General features: G+C 40.7%; 1 protein-coding gene across 2 annotated transcripts in view; it reads right to left on the reverse strand.

Moving 5' to 3' along the window:
- LOC133555285 (LHFPL tetraspan subfamily member 4 protein-like) overlaps positions 1-20,523 on the reverse strand; it is a 111,156-nt gene that overhangs the window by 10,890 nt on the left and 79,743 nt on the right. The window contains exon 4 of one of the 2 annotated variants that reach the window (XR_009807311.1): positions 20,321-20,457. Coding sequence is in view for 1 of the 2 variants with exons in the window: in XM_061904926.1 (XP_061760910.1) it covers positions 20,404-20,457 (54 nt within the window). In the remaining variant the exon portion in view is untranslated. Of the gene's footprint in view, positions 1-18,824; positions 20,458-20,523 lie in introns of those variants that run through there. The other variant, XM_061904926.1, reaches the window with a different exon arrangement.

The raw sequence follows: 20,523 nt of genomic DNA on the forward strand, positions 1-20,523 counted from the left end.
CCCTGCTACCACCAAACACCGCCCCCCCCCCCACCTCAACAGACGCACGGAGGGGGCGGGGGGGTATAATGTAACTTGTAAAACATACAAAATAAACCGCAACACGTTCTGAATAATTTGTATGATTAATGCCTCTGCTAACAAGTAATAATAATGTGGGATCTGAGCGAGGACATCCCGATTTAGGGCTATATAAGTAAACTTTTATTGATAAAAAAGTATTATTATTTTAGACTTTTACTCTACTTTTTTCACTACTGTCAATATTATGACCAATAAGAAAGGTTCAATGCAGATGTGCGTCATGCATACCATCTCACATTAATTCGAGGGTAAAGTGTAAAAATAAGGTAATCACTGTTAATATAGTAAAGTGTAACAACAACAAAATATCAGAAAGTATATTTGGGCATGAATCTTGTACAAACCCCGTTTCCATATGAGTTGGGAAATGGTGTTAGATGTAAATATAAACAGAATACAATGATTTGCAAATCCTTTTCAAGCCATATTCAGTTGAATATGCTACAAAGACAACATATTTGATGTTCAAACTCATAAACTTTATTTTTTTTTGCAAAAAATAATTAACTTAGGGACGACGTGGCGCAGTGGTAGAGTGGCCATGCGTAACCCGAGGGTCCCTGGTTCAATCCCCACCTAGTACCAACCTCGTCACGTCCGTTTTGTCCTGAGCAAGACACTTCACCCTTGCTCCTGATGGGTGCTGGTTAGCGCCTTGCATGGCAGCTCCCTCCATCAGTGTGTGAATGTGTGTGTGAATGGGTAAAATGTGGAAGTAGTGTCAAAGCACTTTGAGTACCTTGAAGGTAGAAAAGCGCTATACAAGTACAACCCATTTATCATTTATTTATAACTTAGAATTTCATGGCTGCAACACGTGCCAAAGTAGTTGGGAAAGGGCATGTTCACCACTGTGTTACATCACCTTTTCTTTTAACAACACTCAATAAAGGTTTGTGAACTGAGGAAACTAATTGTTGAAGCTTTGAAAGTGGAATTCTTTCCCATTCTTGTTTTATGTAGAGCTTCAGTCCTTCAACAGTCCGGGGTCTCCGCTGTCCTATTTTACGCTTCATAATGCACCACACATTTTCCATGGGAGACAGGTCTGAACTGCAGGCGGGCCAGGAAAGTACCCGCACTCTTTTACCACCTGTGGGATGTTCCAAATAAGTGTGTGATGAGCATTTCTCAACTTTATCAGTATTTATTGCCACCTTTCCCAACTTCTTTGTCACGTGTTGCTGGCATCAAATTCTAAAGTTAATGATTATTTGCACAAAAAAAAAATGTTAATCAGTTTGAACATCAAATATGTTGTCTTTGTAGCATATTCAACTGAATATGGCTTGAAAAGGATTTGCAAATCATTGTATTCTGTTTATATTTACATCTAACACAATTTCCCAACTCATGTGTAAACGAGGTTTGTACTTTACTTGTAGATGTGTACTGCATCATAATAACAACTGTTTCTGATTGTAAATCTATCCCTGTGTATTATTACCATTGCTAAAGGCAGTGTTGGTAATGGAGCTCCCGGTGATTACCAAGCTCAATTCATTCTTGAATATGATATAACGTTAAAGTCCTACTGAAAGCCACTACTAGCCACCACGCAGTCTGATAGTTTATATATCAATGATGAAATATTAACATTGCAACACATGACAATACGGCCGCTTTACTTTACTAAATCGCGATTTTAAATTTCCCGGGAGTTTCGTCTTGAAAACGTTGTGTAATGATGACGTGTACGCAAGACGTCACGGGTTTTTAGAAAGTATGAGCGCTGCACACACACACAGCTAAAAGTGGTCTGTGTGTGCTCTGCATAATATACAGTATTTTGGAGATCTGGGTTGCTGAATCTTTTGCAATTTGTTCAATTAATATTGGAGAAGTCACAGTAGAAAGATGGAGTTGGGAAGCTTTAGCCTTTAGCCGCACAAACACACGGTGATTCTTTGTTTAAAATTCACGGAGGTGAAACTTTACTATGGATCAGAGCGCGGTCAAGCGAACGTGAATTGAATTGAAATATTTATTTAAAACCTGCACAGTACAAATAAACACAGGTTTTTTTGTTTTTTTTACATTTTGGCAGAGATATTAATGCAAGGCTTGAAAAGGGGTTGGATGAAACAGATGCTTATAATAGCCCAACCCCTCTCACTCATTCCACATTTAACATAAACAATATAATACAAGTACAATACTCACTAAACAAAAACAAGAAAAACTCCTGTACACTAACAATACTATGAGACGAGACAAAACACACACACACACACACACACACTCACTCACACACACACACACACACACACACGGGCCCAGACACTCTCTGACCACACACCTCTCTCCCAACGCTCTGTGCTGAGGGCATCACTCTCTTTCCTCCTCGTACTTCTTCAGTACTTCTTTTTTAAACAGTGTCTTAAATTGAATCATGCTAGAACATATTTTTAAGTTGTCCCCTAAGTTGTTCCACAGAGTGACTCCACGCACTGAAATGCACATTGATTTTAAAGTGCTTCTAAATTTAGGCAAATATAATTTGTTGTTTCCTCTTAAACTGTATCAATCAATCAATGTTTACTTATATAGCCCTAAATCACTAGTGTCTCAAAGGGCTGCACAAACCACCACGACATCCTCGGTAGGCCCACATAAGGGCAAGGAAAACTCACACCCAGTGGGACGTCGGTGACAATGATGACTATGAGAACCTTGGAGAGGAGGAAAGCAATGGATGTCGAGCGGGTCTAACATGATACTGTGAAAGTTCTATCCATAATGGACCCAACACAGTCGCGTGAAAGTTCAATCCATAATGGATCCAACACAGTCGCGAGAGTCCAGTCCAAAGCGGATCCAACACAGCAGCGAGAGTCCCGTTCACAGCGGAGCCAGCAGGAAAACATCCCAAGCGGAGGCGGATCAGCAGCGCAGAGATGTCCCCAGCCGATACACAGGCGAGCAGTACATGGCCACCGGATCGGACCGGACCCCCTCCACAAGGGAGAGTGGGACATAGGAGAAAAAGAAAAGAAACGGCAGATCAACTGGTCTAAAAAGGGAGTCTATTTAAAGGCTAGAGCAGGGGTGCCCATTACGTCGACCGCGGGGGGCTAGTCAGTCGATCTCGAGCCAGGCTTTTAAAAAAAATAGACCTAAAAATGAGTGATCATCAATCTTCACCAAGACGTCACTTAAATGACATTCACGGTACCGGAGGGTCTTGTGAGATGACGCTGGCTGCTGCAAGATCATTATTATTGAAATATGACCGAGAGGAAGGCGAGAAACACTTTTTATTTCAACAGACTCTTCCGTCAAAACTCTAAAGGCCGACTGCACATTTCCTATCTTCACAATAAAAGCCCTGCTTCATGCTGCCTGCGCTAACTAAATACAGAGTCTCGGAAAACTGGCGTGCACAAGCGATCCCTCAGAAAGCTGGCGTGCACATCACTTGTGCACGCCAGCTTTCTGAGACTCTTATTTTGTTAGCGCAGGCAGCATGAAGCAGGGCTTTTATTGTGAAGATAGGAAATGTGCAGTCGGCCTTTAGAGTTTTGACGGAAGGGACGGCGCGAAAGTCTGTTGAAATAAAAAGTGTTTCTCGCCTTCCTCTCTGTCATTTTTTATAATAATGAACTGGCAGCAGCCAGCGTCATCTCACAAGACCCTCGGGTGCCGTGAATGTCAATCAAGCAAGCTACGGAATTTGCCGCCAATGTTTTTCTTGTAAAGTGTATGGAAGCTGGATGAATTAGATGCCAAAAACTGGCGTTATCATCATTACTGTCTGATTCCAATCAATGCAAGTCATCAGAATCAGGTAATACACCAACTTATATTTTTGTCTTTGTGAAAGAAAGACATCTATATGTGTTACACATGCTTGTATTATCATTAAACACATTTAACTTGTTTACAAAAATGTCTCTTTCATAAATAAATAAATATAAATGATATATATAAATGGGGTAGATCCCCTCGAGTTGGTCAATTGAAAAGTAGCTCACCTGCAGAAAAAGTGTGGGCACCCCTGGGCTAGAGTATACAAATGAGTTTTAAGGTGAGACTTAAATGCTTCTACTGAGGTAGCATCTCAAACTGTAACTATGGTGATCATCTCTATCATGGAATAGGTTTGTATATTGGATGGTAGAGAGTTTTGGGATGCCCTAAACATAATTTGAGCAGTTTTAAAGTTGATCACATCCTTCAGTTTAAGTTGCTTTAAGTCCATAAATAGTGGATTTGAATGATGTCTTAGTGAACATTGGAAACAATCACAATGAAATGTCAACCAGCAGGTTTCGGTGAGAAAATTGTGGTTAAAAAGTTGATTCTTACCGGAGAAAAGCTGAGCTTGTGCCGTCCATGAAGCTGCCGTCGACTTCCCTGAGACACTGGCGTCAACACACCCGTGGAGACACACTTCCGACTATCAGGTACTATTTAACTCACTAAAACACTAGCAACACAATAGAAAGATAAGGGATTTCCCAGAATTATCCTAGTAAATGTGTCTAAAACCATCGGAATCCGTCCCAATGCAATCGCGTTTTTTTTTTTTTTCTAGTCCGTCGCTATCAATATCCTCAAACATGAATCTTTCATCCTGGCTCAAATTAATGGGGAACTTGTCGTTTTCTCGGTCCGAATAGCACTTTTTGTTGGAGGCTCCCATTAAAAACAATGTGAATATGTGAGGAGCCATCAAACATGTGACGTCATCGTCTGCGACTTCCGGTAGAGGCGGGGCTTTTCTCTCAACACCGAAAGTTGCAAACTTTATCGTCTGTTCTCTACTAAATCCTTTCAGCAAAAATATGGCAATATGGCAAAATGATGAAGTATGACACATAGAATGGAGCTGCTATCCCCGTTTAAATAAGAACATCTCATTTCAGTAGGCCTTTAAAGGGATGTGTTGTGTTGCCATGGAAATCATGTCAATATTATTACAGCATGATTGGTAATACCAAACTATCTCTTCAAAACCTTAAATGGCAGTGGGGCTTTGTTAAAGTAGTAGTTTTCTTCAACCAAGCTGGCTGAATTAAAGACGGCATGTTTTGCAGCTGAGGTGTAACAAAGTGTGGTGGTTGTTATTAAAGTCAAGGACCACACACAAGAAGAAGAAACCACGATGGTGTTTACTTGCACGACATAACCAGAATGTGACCCTCTTAGCCAGTGCCACACTCAGTGTGTGTGTGTGTGTGTGTGTGTGTGTGTGTGTGTGTGTGTGTGTGTCCAGAGATATATTTCTTTTGAGTGACTCACCCACAGAACCGGATGCTCTGCTTTGGATATTAATGACATAAATAGTGGTGTCCTAACACAAATAAGAACATGGAGGTATCATTCATTGATGAGTGTAATGAGCGACTCTAAAGACAATTTAATGACCGCCAATAGAAAAGCCAATTATATCATCCTGCTTTTACAAAGATGGTAATGCTCGGAGATGTATTGTTGGAGCAAATTGTGTTCAAAGGGAGCTTGTGTTCAAATGGAAATGGTGTTAGATGTAAATATAAACAGAATACAATGATTTGCAAATCCTTTTCAGGCCATATTCAGTTGAATATGCTACAAAGACAACATATTTCATGTTCAAACTCATAAACATTTTTTTCTGTGTGCAAATAATCATTAACTTTAAAATTTGATGCTAGCAACACGCGACAAAGAAGTTGGGAAAGGTGGCAATAAATACTGATAAAGTTGAGGAATGCTCATCAAACACTTATTTGGAACATCCCACAGGTGTGCAGGCTAATTGGGAACAGGTGGGTGCCATGATTGGCTATAAAAGCAGCTTCCATGAAATGCTAAGTAACTCACAAACAAGGATGGGGTGAGGGTCACCACTTTGTAAGCAAATTGTCAAACAGTTTTAGAACAACATTTCTCAACGAGCTATTGTAAGGAATTTAGGGATTTTACCATCTACGGTCCGTAAAATCATCAAAAAGTTCAGAGAATCTGGAGAAATCACTGCACGTAAGCGATGATATTACAGACTTTTGGTCCCTCAGGCGGTACTGCATCAAAAACTGACATCACTGTGTAAAGGATATCACCACATGGGCTCAGGAACACTTCATAAAACCACTGTCAGTAACTACAGTTGGCCGCTACATCTGTAAGTGCAAATTAAAACTCTACTATGCAAAGTGAAACCCATTTATCAACAATATCCTGAAACACAGCCGGCTTGGCTGGGCCCGAGCTCATCTAAGATGGACTGATGCAAAGTGGAAAAGCGTTCTGTGGTCTGACGAGTCCACGTTTCAAATTATATTTGGAAACAGAGGACGTGGTGTCCTCCAGAACAAAGAGGAAAATAACCATTCGGATTGTTATAGGCGCAAAGTTGAAAAGCCAGCATGTGTGATGGTATGGGGGTGTATTAGTGCCCAAGGCATGGGTAACTTACACATGTGTGATGGTATGGGGGTGTATTAGTGCCCAAGACATGGGTAACTTACACATGTGTGATGGTATGGGGGTGTATTAGTGAACAAGACATGGGTAACTTACACATGTGTGATGGTATGGGGGTGTATTAGTGCCCAAGGCATGGGTAACTTACACATCTGTGAAGGCACCATTAATGCTGAAAGGTCCATACAGGTTTTGGAGCAACATATGTTGTCATCCAAGCAACGTTATCATGGACGCCCCTGCTTATTTCTGCAAGACAAGTGTTACAATAGCGTGGCTTTGTAAAAAAAGAGTGTGGGTACTTTCCTTGCCCGCCTGCAGTCCAGACCTGTCTCCCATGGAAAATGTGTGGCGCATTATGAAGCGTAAAATAGGACAGCGGAGACCCCGGACTGTTGAAGGACTGAAGCTCTACATAAAACAAGAATGGGAAAGAATTCCACTTTCAAAGCTTCAACAATTAGTTTCCTCAGTTCCCAAACGTTTATTGAGTGTTGTTAAAAGAAAAGGTGATGTAACACAGTGGTGAACATGCCCTTTCCCAACTACTTTGGCACGTGTTGCAGCCATGAAATTCTAAGTTAATTATTATTTGCAAGAAAAAAATAAAGTTTATGAGTTTGAACATGAAATATCTTGTCTTTGTAGCATATTCAACTGAATATGGCTTGAAAAGGATTTGCAAATCATTGTATTCCGTTTATATTTACATCTAACATAATTTCCCAACTCATATGGAAACAGGGTTTGTTTATATATGTCTGTGTTTATAACATTCTATTTTTTTTATATATATAAAACTATCATTTTAGATTAAAGAAACATATGTATTTAGTCCCGAATGTTTGGTGTATCAAACAATATATACTGTACTTTTTTTAAAGACAATATACAACTCTTACCTTGTAGTTCAATTACACATTTATATTTATTCCGTTATTATTCTATCAAGTTATATTTAATATTTTCTCGACAGTATACACGTTTTTCATCGTAATTTAATCACACATACTTGTTTTATTCATATATTTAATTATTATATCAAACTCCTAGTATAACATTATAAAAAATATATATATTAATTTAATTAGAATCCAAAATGTATTTTAAATTTTTAATCAATGATCATAATTGAACCATTTGAAAAAAAAAGAATGAGCAGAGTTGTCCAAACCTTTTCCACAGACGTCCTATAGATTCTTCTGTTGTTTATCAAACATGCTTGTTTTATAAGAATATTATGCTAATTGCAAAATAGTTTTACAAGTAAATTATACCCCTGCTATAAAAACTTGGCTGACGTGTCCTTTTGGTTGAAGTTAAATGTGCACAATTACTGTATGCCAAGCAAGTTGTGGTTTTGAATGTAAAATATCTTTATTCGACCCTCTCAAAAGGTGTTGGAGTAACAGAAACGTTCATAGTGAGCTGTAATACTATTCACATAAAGGAATTAAAATAGACAACGTTTAAATCAAAGTCAGCATCATGTCATTAGAAACCATTCATATAAAGCAACAAACATTTTCTTTCTTGTAGATTCATATATTTTTTCCCCTAGATTTTTTTTACCCCCCCTTAAATGCATTTTCAGGGTGTCGACCGTTCAAGTGTAATTACAGTATTTCCTTGAATTACTGCCGGGTCAAACTCGTTTCACTAAATAATTAGCAAATGCCTAAAATTACTGCCGGGTCAAACTCGTCACGTCACGAGTGACACTTCACCTGTCATCATTTTCAAAATGGAGGAGGCTGATTTCAATCATTTGAAATCGCATAAAGTGAAGAAGATTAAGAGCTATTCAGTAGGATTTAAGGTCCAAGCTATTGAATATGCTAAAAAGAACAGTAAGCAGCTATGTTTTATTAATATACCGTAGCTGCGTGTGTCAAATAGGAGTCATTAAATGACTCCCACCTCCTGGTGGTAGAGGGCGCTAGTGATCCTTCTTGCGACTACTCGGCTGCAGAAGAAGTGACAACAAGCAGCAAGAGTTTATTTTTTCCTCTCGCTTGCACTTTTAACATGGAGGATTACATATCTAAAATAAAACAGTTTTCTAAACTGGACTTTCAATGGAAGCAGGAGGTAATAAAGGAAGATCTCCATCGAGACAGAGAGACTTTTAAAACTGAAGAAGGATAAGGAAGACTTCTATAAACAAGTTATCGATGCTTTTGATCAGAAGGAGCTGCGCATGGACTTCATTTATAAGTAAAGGTAAGACCATAATAATGTTTTTTTTATTAAATGTGCTTTTCATGATGGTATCCTTACATCACACTCAAATTTATAAGCGCAGGCCTAAATTTACCGCATGCCTTTGGTAAGTGCCGGAGTGAAAAGAGGTTTTAAAATAATTAGCGCATGCTTGCCTTTACCGCATGCCTTTGGTAAGCGCCGGAGTGAGAAGAGGTTTGAAATTAATTAGCGCCCCGGCGGCAATTCAAGGAAATACGGTAATTAAAAAAAAAAAAAGGTGATATGATGTGACGGAACAACAACCATCATAGCAAAATACACGGAAAGTCAACTAAGGATTAGAGCAACACGTTCAAATAACCTCATAGATTTCTTTTACAAAACAAAACATTATAAAATTATTCTTTTTTTTTTTTTTTCCTCAACACTTTTGGCAATATTTCAGGATTGAACATAAAAAAAACAACTATAATCAAAGAAACATAAATCACTGGACATTAGTTAGGCCCCTCCCCCCAACATGATGTGTTTTATACATGAAAAAAACATTTACATGGAAATCATTTGAAACGCTTTCTTTGTGTCTTTTGAACATAAGATGGCGGAGTCCCACCCCCACACCCCCTCCACCATCCCCAAAATCAAGCGGGACATCCGGGTCGGACCTGGAATCCGCGGGTAAGGACCCACCTGGCGTCGCTTGTCGAGAGCTCAGTCGGAGTGTCGTAGTCTCTTATTTGTTTTATCGTAGAAAAACAAAACAAAAACCTACAGTGTCACTACTTGTTTTGCTGGTTCTGCACCACATCTGGATCGAAGAGTTCTTAGAGGCACCTGGAGTAGTAGAAAGATGTGCTCATCAGGGTCACGATAGCGTCACTTCCCCGTCTTTTAAGGTTGTCAGTTGGGCAACAAAAAAAAAGTCCTCAGGATCCGGGCGGGGGAGAAAAAAAAAATCACGCCCGTGTGCCCGATGACGCTTGGAAGTCCAAACAGGAACATGTAGGCCTCTTTTCTTTCACTCTTTTTTTTATTTTTCTAGGATTTTTGAAAGCGAAAGTCATCCTAGAATATTTCAATCCTAGCGTCTTCCCCATCAAGACACTTTATCTGCCGCCTTCTTTATGCAAGCCCATGGAGAAGATCCATGCTTGGCTCTCAGCATGTGGATTAGTTCTTTTGAAGCCAAAGAAAAAACACGCATTTTCTACAATGTCTGTACATAGAACAATGATTTCTAGTATTTTTTTTGTCCCCCTCGTGCTTTTAGAAAGAAAAGCGCTCGGCACTGCGATGGTCGATGAGGCTAAACATCTATGGAACAGCAGCTCGCAAAAGTGAGTACCCTCCTCACCTTTCAGCAACCATCTGTATGTAGACCAGGGGTCCCAAATACGCGGGCCAATTGCAATGGGAACATTTGATGTTGGTGTGGCCCGCCACTTTTATATGAACGGTGCTTTACATGTAGACCAGGGCTGTCAAACTCAAACACAGAGTGGGCCAACATTTAAAAGTGAACAAAGCCGCGGGCCAAGGTTGAACAAATGAACCTTTTAATAGGGACCCAAACAAGTTTTGCATTAAATATTGAACAAGCAAGGCTTATATAACTTTATAGTGACATGTCAAATCCAGTTTCAAAGAATAACAATTTAAAAATATCAATGGCATATCAAATAAAATTCAAATACAAATTGAATGCCTCGTTTCTATTTGCAGCCTTCTGAGGTAAATATCAAAATATATTGTAGCGTCCCGAAAGAGTTAGTGCTGCAAGGGGTTCTGGGTATTTGTTCTGTTGTGTTTACGTTATGTTACAGTGCAGATGTTCTCCCGAAATGTGTTTGTCATTCTTGTTTGGTGTGAGTTTACAGTGTGGCGCATATTTGTAACAGTGTTAATGTTGTTTGTACGGCCACCCTCAGTGTGACCTGTATGGCTGTTGACCAAGTATGTCTTGCATTCACTTATGTGTGTGTAATAGCCGCATGAGGGGTCTGCACGCTGTTTGTATGATTGGAATGCGGACGTGACGACAAGTTTTAGAGAATGCTAAAGGCAGTGCCTTTAAGCACGCCCTCAATATTGTTGTCTGGGTGGAAATCGGGAGAATGTTTGCCCCGGGAGATTTTCGGGAGGGGAACTGAACTTCGGGAGGATTGGCAAGTGTGAGAAATTGCGGTGTTACAGCGGGCCAGCTGTAATGTTAATTTGATATTGCCTAAAGGGCCAAATTAAATTACACGGCGGGCCAGAGTTTGACACCCATGATGTATACCCTCGATTTTTCCGGGAGACCCCCAATTTTCAGTGCACCTCCAGGGGTGATCATTCTCCCAAATTTCACCCTAACAACAACATTTCGAGGCACTCCGTGGAGGCACTGCCTTTAAGGTCCTCTACAACCTGTACAAACAACGTGCCAGCCCAGCCACATGTTGTGTTTAACTTTTGAAGACGCAGTAAGCGACTGTAAGACATAGTTGATCAACTGTCACGTCTGGGTGGCATCGTGGCGTGTGTTTGCCTTCTCGTGGTGCAGCAGAGATGGAACACAGCGTTAAGGTAGGAATGAAGATTTATTCCTAACTACAAAAAGAAACTAATAACAGAGATACTGGCACATAGGCACTAAAGACAAAACAAACAGAACTAGTGTGGAAGCTAGATTTGAACTGAAAGCGCTAGTATGTAAACTAGGGACAAGTAAACAAACAAAATAGCATGGAAGCTAATAGGGTGAAAAAAGATAGTTACCACAATGCGGGAAGAGAGATGTCACTTGTTGTGTGTAGCAAACTATAGTCCGAGAACGAATGACAAACAAGGGCGGTCTTAAATAAGGAGATAATTAATCAAATCAGGTGCATGACGACAAACAAGAAACAGGTGACACTAAATGAGTAACCATGACAACAGAAACCAAACAGGAAGTGCCACTGGGAACCAAAGACGTCGAATACAACACAGGATGATAACAAAACAGAAACAAAACCAGAATATGACATGGTCCAAGACGTGGACCATGACATCAACAGCCATACAGGTCACACTGAGGGTGGCCGTGTAAACAACTTAATCACTGTTACATATCCGCGCCACACACAATACATCCCCCCGCCCCCTATGGTAGCCCGGAAGAGTTAGGGCTGCATGGGATTCTGGGTATTTGTTCTCTTTTTTGTTTATGTTGTGTTACGGTGCGGATGTTCTCCCAAAATGTGTTTGTCAATCTTGTTTGGTGTGGGTTCACAGTGTGGCGCATATTTGTAACAGTGTTAAAGTTTTTTATACGGCCACCCTCAGTGTGACCTGAATGGCAGTTGATCAATTATGCCTTGCAGTCACTTCCGTGGGTCTGCAGAAGCCTCAAACATGTGACCGGGCCGTGACGGTAGATTGTAGAGGACGCTAAAGGCAGTGCCATCACGGCACGCCCTTAATATTCTTGTCCGGGTGAAAATCGGGAGAATTAATACGCTGGGAGATTGTCGGGAGGGGCACTGATATTTGGGGGTTTCCCGGAAAGATAGCAAGTATGAATTCATTTAAAAGTGCATGTTAGATTTAAATCTTTTCTTGCGGCCCAGCCTCACCCACTTTCTGCATCCAGTGGCCCCCAGGTAAATTGAGTTTGAGACCCCTGATGTAGATTCTTTAGACCAGGGGTGTCTAAAGGGCAGCCCGGGGGCCATTTGCGGCCCGCAGCTAATCGTTTACCAGCCCGCCACACATTCTGCAAAAATTGCAAAATTGATAGTATTGCAAACATTTTTAAAAACATTACAAAAAGTGGAATGAGGTGAAATCTAATGAGAAAAAGTGGCAATGTTGACACAAAGCTGCCATGCAGGCAGTTTTTTGTTTGTTCCTTTTGTCTTTATTTTATTTTTTTTCCATTGTTCAGAAAAAAAGGACAAAAAAAATCTGTTATAATTACTTAAAAATGATCACTTTAAAATGTTTTATGTGGAAAAACTATTGCATATGTTGTGTGGTTGCCATATATAAACATCAAAGTTTTGACAAAAGAGCATAAAACAAACAAGATAATTGTTCAAACTTAAAAACGACAGATATATCGGAAGTTGATCTTGAAATTTAAGTGTTAAAAGTAAAATAAAAAAAAACTAATAAAAATGCATCACTTTATAAGTGGGGAACCTTTCGGATCTCAAATATATTTTGTAGGATTTTATTTAACTTTTCACTGTGATTACTCAAAAATATGAAATAATTAAAATCAATGTTGTCCTGCATTATTGATCTTTGAGGGCTTTAATTGATCAATAAAGGAACTTTCCTGAAGGAATCAATAAAGTACTATCTATCTATCTAAATACTGCATATTTCAGTTTTACTATAATAAACAAAGTTGTCTTTGACAGAAAAGGCATAAAACCTTATTTGTTTTACTTTATATCAACCTCAAGTTGATATAGAGATTTACTGTAAGCATTAAATAAAAATAATAATAATAATTTGACTTAATTTTAACATTTTAGTGACTGAGACCCTCTATGCTCCCCAGGAGCCTTAAGGATTAAAAAAAATCCATATATGTTGTTACGGTTTGAAAATGAAAAATATCAAAATGGCCCCATATTTAAGACAATTACAGTAGGAAGGGGATTCATATGGCCCCATTTGGCATGGTTTACCAAACACATGAAACGTGACAAACTAGGGAAATGTACTATAAATTTCCGCCGCCACTTTTTAAAAATGTGTTTTGTGGGCAATTCCAACTTTGACCACAGCGTCAGTTGCTATGTAGAATGGTGCTTTACACCATTTCTTCCTCTCACGCCAGATCCACCAGGACCGGGGACAAATGAATCCCTCCCCGACTGTGTTTGACTCATTTTCACTTGATAGTACAAAACCGAAAAGCAGTGAAGTTGTCACGTTGTGTAAATTGTAAATAAAAACGGAATACAATGATTTGCAAATCCTTTTCAACCCATATTCAATTGAATTGACTGCAAAGACAAGATATTTAATGTTCCAACTAGTAAACTTTGTTGTATTTTGCAAATATTAGCTCATTTGGAATTTGATGCCTGCAACATGTTTCAAAAAAGCTGGCACAAGTGGCAAAAAAGACTGAGAAAGTTGAGGAATGCTCATCAAACACTTATTTGGAACATCCCACAGGTGAACAGGCTGATTGGGAACAGGTGGGTGCCATGATTGGCTATAAAAGCAGCTTCCATGAAATGCTCAGTCATTCACAAACAAGGACGGGGCGAGGGTCAGCACTTTGTCAACAAATACATGAACAAATTGTCCAACAGTTTAAGAACAACATTTCTCAATGAGCTTTTGCAAGGAATTTAGGGATTTCACCATCTACGATCCGTAATATCATCAAAGTGTTCATGGGTAACTTCCACATCTGTGAAGGCACCATTCATGCTGAAAGGTACATACAGCTTTTGGAGCAACATATGTTGCAATCCAAGCAATGTCTCTTTCACGGACGCCCCTGCTTATTTCATAAAGACAATGCCAAGCCATGTGTTACAACAGCGTGGCTTCATGGTAAAAGAGTGTGAGTACTAGACCGGCCTGCCTGTAATCCAGACCTGTCTCCCAGTTGCTATGTAGAACGCTAAAACTATTTTATTATCTCACTCTTCACCACCTCAGTAATTGTGCTCTGGACATTGCATTGCTGCAACGTCAACGGAACACCCATCAGACATCTGACTCCTCCCTCCTGTACCCTGTACCCCTTTATTCGCCATCTTCTTGACAATGCCTAAATGTAAACTATTGCCAACCTGCATTTCAATGCAGTTTCTATGCCGTGAGATGAAGCCCAAACAAAATCTCGTTGACATGTATGACTTAAGTGTTGTTATGACAATGACAGTAAAATTAAGTGAAAATCTGTGGCACATAATGAAGCTTAAAATAGCACAACGGAGACTCCGTTTTGCTCGCTACACCTATAAGTGCAAGTTAAAACTCTACTATGCAAAGCGTAAGCCGTTTATCAACAACACCCAGAAACGCCGCCGGCTACGCTGATGAACTGATGCAAAGTGGAAAACTGTTCTGTGGTCTGACGAGTCCACATTTCAAATTGTTTTTAGTAACCGGTCGTCATGTTCTCTGGAACAAAGAGGAAAATAACCATCCGGATTGTTATAGGCGCAAAGTTCAAAAGCCAGCATGTGTGATGGTATGGGGGTGCATTAGTGCCCAAGGCATGGGTAACTTACACATCTGTGAAGGCACCATTAATGCTGAAAGGTACATACAGGTTTTAGAGCAACATATGTTGCCATCCAAGCAACGTTATCATGGACGCCCCTGCTTATTTCAGCAAAACGATGCCAAGCCAAGTGGTACAACAGTGTGGCTTCATAGTAAAATAGTGCGGGTACTAGACTGGCCTGTGTGGTGCAATATGAAGCCTAAAATATACAAACGGAGACCCCTGACTGTTGAACAACTTTAGCAGTGCATCAGTCAAGAATGGGAAAGAAAGAAAAGCTTCAAAAATGTGTCTCCTCAGTTCCCAAACGTTTACTGAGCGTTGTTAAAAGGAAAGGCCATGTAACACAGTGGTAAAAATGCCCCATGTGACAACTTTGTTGCAATGTGTTGCTGCCATTAAATTCTAAGTTATTGATTATTTGCAACAACAAAAAATACTTTTCTCTGTTGGAACATGAATGATCTTGTCTTTGCAATCTATTCAATTGAATATAAGTTGAAAAGGATTTGCAAATCATTCTGTTTTTATTTACCATTTACACAACGTGCCAACTTGGTTTGGGATTTGTAAATGAATGCTTCTATACAAGCTGCACACTGACTACTCCAAAGTATAGCCACACCCATTTAGACATACCGTCCTAGAATGATCCCTGTAATGTGAGGGGTGTACTCCTTTTTGTGAGCCACTCTAGATTCAGCATAAGGGCTTTTTTTGTTTTGTTCATATTGCCTTAAGGCCCAGCTTGTAAACCTTTTTTACGAGTCCATCCCAAATGCATCAAAATTCCCCTTGAACACAGTGCTGCGTATACAGCTTCCTGAGAGTTAGCTAGCAAGCATCCAAGTTGTAGTAGTAGTATTATTCATAGTAGTATTTCTAGCTATCTGCTCACGACTGTACTCGCTCTGTTCAAAGTGAGAGGATGTAGTTGCAGAGTCGGCGCCGATGTGACTTATCGGTCCATTCCTCCGACTGTGGTGTGAATGCAACACAAACCGTTAGTATTCAAGTTGTGACCGCCTGCGTGTTTAGTTTTTTTCAACCCGCACAGTCGGGACACGGAGTAAACTGGATTAAATCTATCTTCTAGTTCAGTGGTTCTTAACCTGCGTTCGATCGAACCCTAGGGGTTCGGTGAGTCGGCCTCAGGGGTTGGGCGGAGGTCGAGACACACCCAACTCATCGTGTACATAAAAACTTCTCCCCATCGGCGTATTATGGATACCGCCAAACAACGTTCCCTCTAATTTTCCATCTGATTCGCAGGTGTGTAATTTGTTGTGAGTTCATGCACTTTGGTGGTTTTGTTCTTTGAACAAGTTCATGCAAGGTTTATTTTGTCTGCTCGCGGAAAACAAACATCCTAATCTACGATTTGACAACCCTCGAACGGACTTGAAGCTGTGGAAACACGACCAGGCTGTTCCGAAAACACCCCCGAGGTCACCTCAATGATAGACGCTTTTGACCTCCCTCCCTCCCTCCTCAACGACACCTGGGGTCGAACTTTAGCAGATCGGCGTCAGTCTACATAACATTACATCATCACACCCAAGACATTTGGGCATACACACACAAACCTCCCCCACCCCCACCCCATGCCTTCACCACCGCTTTTTCCCCTCGGGGTGATGGTCGGATGGCAGCGCTTCAAGGCAGCAGTTGCCTTCCAGGGTCCCAACTCCCCGCCCCTCTGTTGCGAGTTTTTGGTGATTAAATGTAACGTGTTTATGTGTGCATTGCACGGAGGTTTTTTCCCACTCCAGTCTAGGCCCCCCTTAGGAGCCCAGTCTAGATTGTGTTTTTTTACTCATCTTCTTCCCCAGCGTTTTACCTTTTATGGGGGCACCTCATGGCGACCCATCAGCGTTCCTGTTCTGTAACCCTGTATCTGTTTGTTTGTCTAATCTTGAACGGGTTTGTGCTGTACACAAACATTTCGTTGAACTTGTTGCAATGACAATAAAGACCTACTTACCTACTGACCTGCACCAGTAAAAAAAAAAACATATAACTTTGTCTTGGATTCACTAAAGAAGTGTTCGGTGAATGCGATTATGAAACTGGTGGGGTACGGTACCTCCAACAAGGTTAAGAACCACTGTTCTAGTTACTGTACCAAACCGGTTTGACATCTGAACTTTTCCTAGTTTGGTTGACAGTACAACATTAGCATTGGTATTTTAATGTAAACAAGTGCCTGCAGGTGTAGATTAAGAGTCTATAATTGTCCTATACCTGGGGTCGGCAACACGCGGCTCTTTGATCACTCTGATGTGGCTCAGCTGCATACTTGCCGACCCCCACGATTTTTCCGGGAGGTTTCCGGATTTCGGTGCCTCTCCCAAAAAAATTCCGGGGCTAACAAACCCGCACAACAACATTGAGGGAAAGCCGTGATGGCAATTCTTTTAATGTCCCAAACAACAATGTCCTCTACAACATGTCGTCTCGCCCGCTTTTACGCCGTGCTTTCTGCGTGCCAGCCGGCATACGTAAATGACTGCAAGGCATACTTGGTCAACAGCCACACAGGTTACACTGATGGTTGTGATATAAAAAACTTTAACACTCATACTAATATGCGCCACACGGTGAACCCACACCAAACAAGAATGAAAAACACATTTTGGGAGAACATCCGCACTGTAAGACAACATAAACACAACAGAACAAATACCCAGAATCCCATGAATCCCTAACTCTTCCGGACTACATTATGCACCTCCGCTACCACCAAACCCCCCCCCCCCCCCCCCCCCCAACCCCGCCCACCTCAACCGACGCACGGAGGGAGGGAGTGTATAATGCAGCCCGGAATCGTTAGGGATACATGGGATTCTAGGTATTTGTTCTGTTGTGTTACGATGCGGATGTTCCCCTGAAAGGTGTTTGTCATTCCTGTTTGGTGTGGGTTCACAGTGTGGCGCATATTAGTAATAGTGTTTGAGTTGTTTAGACGGGCACCTTTAGTGTGACCTGTATGGCTGTTGAACAAGTATGCCTTGCAATCACTTATTTGTCTCTGCAGAGGCGCTATACAACACGTGACTGGGCTGGCAAACTGTTAGTACAGGTTGTAGCGGGCGCTAAAGGTTGTGACATCATAGCATGTCCTGATTGTTGATGTTAGGATGAATATCAGAAGACATTAGCGAGAATAGTTACTCTGAAATTTGTGAGTCTCCCGGAAAAATTGGGAGGGTCGGCAAGTGTGATGATGTCAGGCGGCATTCACATAGAACTCGCGGGCCGCACTATCATTACATTTTCAAAGTAAGGTGGGGGCAGCGTGTCTGAGAACCCTAGTTTATAAAATAGCAAAAAGCAAAAAAAAACCTCTGTATGCAGTGTTATTTCATTTTAAATTTCAAATGAGTTTTGTGGCTCCCATTGTTTTCTTTATTTTGTGAACCCACACCAAACAACAATGACAAACACATTTCGGGAGAACAGCCACACCGTAACACAACATAAACACAACAGAACAAATGCCCAGAATCCCATGTATCCCTAACTTGTCCGGGCTACATCATACACCCCCGCTACCCCTCTCTCTTCGTGCGTTGGTTGAGGTGGGTGGGATTGGGGGGGCGGGGTTTGGTGGTAGCGGGGTGTATAATGTAGCCCGGAAATGTTAGGGATGCATGGGATTCTGGGTATTTGTTCTGTTGTGTTTATGTTGTGTTACAGTGCGGATGTTTTCCCAAAATGTGTTTGTCATTCTTGTTTGGTGTGGGTTCACAGTGTGGCGCATATTAGTAAGAGTGTAAAAGTTGTTTATATCACAACCATCAGTGTAACCCGTGTGGCTGTTGACCAAGTATGACCGGCTGGCATGCAGACAGCAGGGCGTAAAAGCGGGCGAGACGACATGTTGTTGAGGACATTAAAAGACTCTATCACGGCACTCCCTCAATGCTGTTGTGCGGATTTGTTATCCCCGGAATATAAACAGGTCAAAATGGCTTTTTGAGTGTCAAAGGTTGCCGACCCCTGTCCTAAACGTTACCTACTTATATCTTTGTTTTACTTTTTGTACACAAGGCCAAAATCAGGGTTAAATATAGTGTAAATTAACCCTTCTGCAATATTAGTACAGTTCATAAAGGCTTAAAAACACATTTGTAAACATTTAGTAATGCTGTTTATTCACACATTAATATATTTGATCATTTATATGGGCTATGAATGATGTTGTATATTCCTTTTGTATGCAGTCTGAATCAACCATTTTACAGTACAGTATAGATACAGTTATAAAGGCTTTATTGATCGTGTGTAAACAGGTCACTGATGATGTAACGCTTTGTCGGATACACTTTATTATTTGCAGTGGTGCCTCGGAATGTGAGTTTAATTTGTTCTTTTTGTACCTCAAAAAATCTGAATTGCGAGTTTGTGCAAGGTTTTAAAAAAAGTTTAAAAATCGAACATTACTTAGAACTGATTTTAACCGTAATTGTCGACTCAATTTTGGGCAAAGTGCTGCTGCTTTTTAAATAGCTGTAACTCATATTGATAGCAAGAAAAATGTATAATAAGTGTATTGTGAAATGTGCTGATTTGGCAATATCCGTTTCACCCTTCTTATTATTTAGTTTAGTACAGAAAATGTACAGTATGAAGACACCTATAATTAAGTGTTTTTTATCGACATTAAATCCAGCATCGCTCAGAGAGTTTCCTACAGCAGGTACTTTATTTGTACAGTATGCTGACGCCGACTCCTTTGTTTTCCTTCCGAGCGTTAATTAATGATACCTGCAGGCACAGTTGCTTGTCCAATGAGGCGTCCAAAGTGACATCTGCAGCACTTTTTTGGCCTCCCCGATGATGCCGCAGTCTGCAGAATCACCTGACCGGCGAAAGCTGGATTTTGCGCGTCGTTATAATCGCACTCGGTCACATTTTGGTTTTTAGGTCATTTCTGGTTTTCCTAAGTCAGTTGCGAGGAGTGACCTTTTTTTTTTTTGTAATTTTCCTCCTATATCGCTCAGCAGTAATGTTATTTACATCGTTATTTACAGTAGAGAATCTCCCAGAGATGTTAGTAAAGCTGCTATGCTGGGGTGCTGTTGTTGTTGTTGTTTTAACCCCAACAGGGACTCTCAATGATTTCTTCCCAGGATGTATTTATAAAAAAAATAAATAAATAAATAAGGTGAGAAAAAATAACAAAATCCAACAAGTTCCCCCGGGACAAAGTCAAGAATGTAAATATGTTGTTTCTCCCCACGGCGTAAAGGTATTTGTTGAGAAAGTCAAGTCTTAAATGCACTGTACAACGTTTTTCTTCTCCCCCCTCTCCCTCGAAATATAGTTTATCCCAGTGTTGTTTTTGTTTATTTCACAGAAGCCTGTACATTTGGTTTCTGTATTGACCTTGGGTGATATCCTGATCATTGGAGAGAGGAAGAGAAAGAGAGGAGGAGGAGGAGGAGAGGTGAAGATGTCCAGTGCGATCCTCAGTGAAGGCGTTGGACTCCATACCTCGGCTCTCTTCTGTCCCGGACCTCGATCTGTGAAAACAAAACAGACTTAACCCACGTCATTTCAGGTAAAAACACAGTTTGACATCTGTGATT

This window comes from Nerophis ophidion, linkage group LG06, assembly GCF_033978795.1.
Source record: "Nerophis ophidion isolate RoL-2023_Sa linkage group LG06, RoL_Noph_v1.0, whole genome shotgun sequence".
Taxonomy (NCBI): domain Eukaryota; kingdom Metazoa; phylum Chordata; class Actinopteri; order Syngnathiformes; family Syngnathidae; genus Nerophis; species Nerophis ophidion.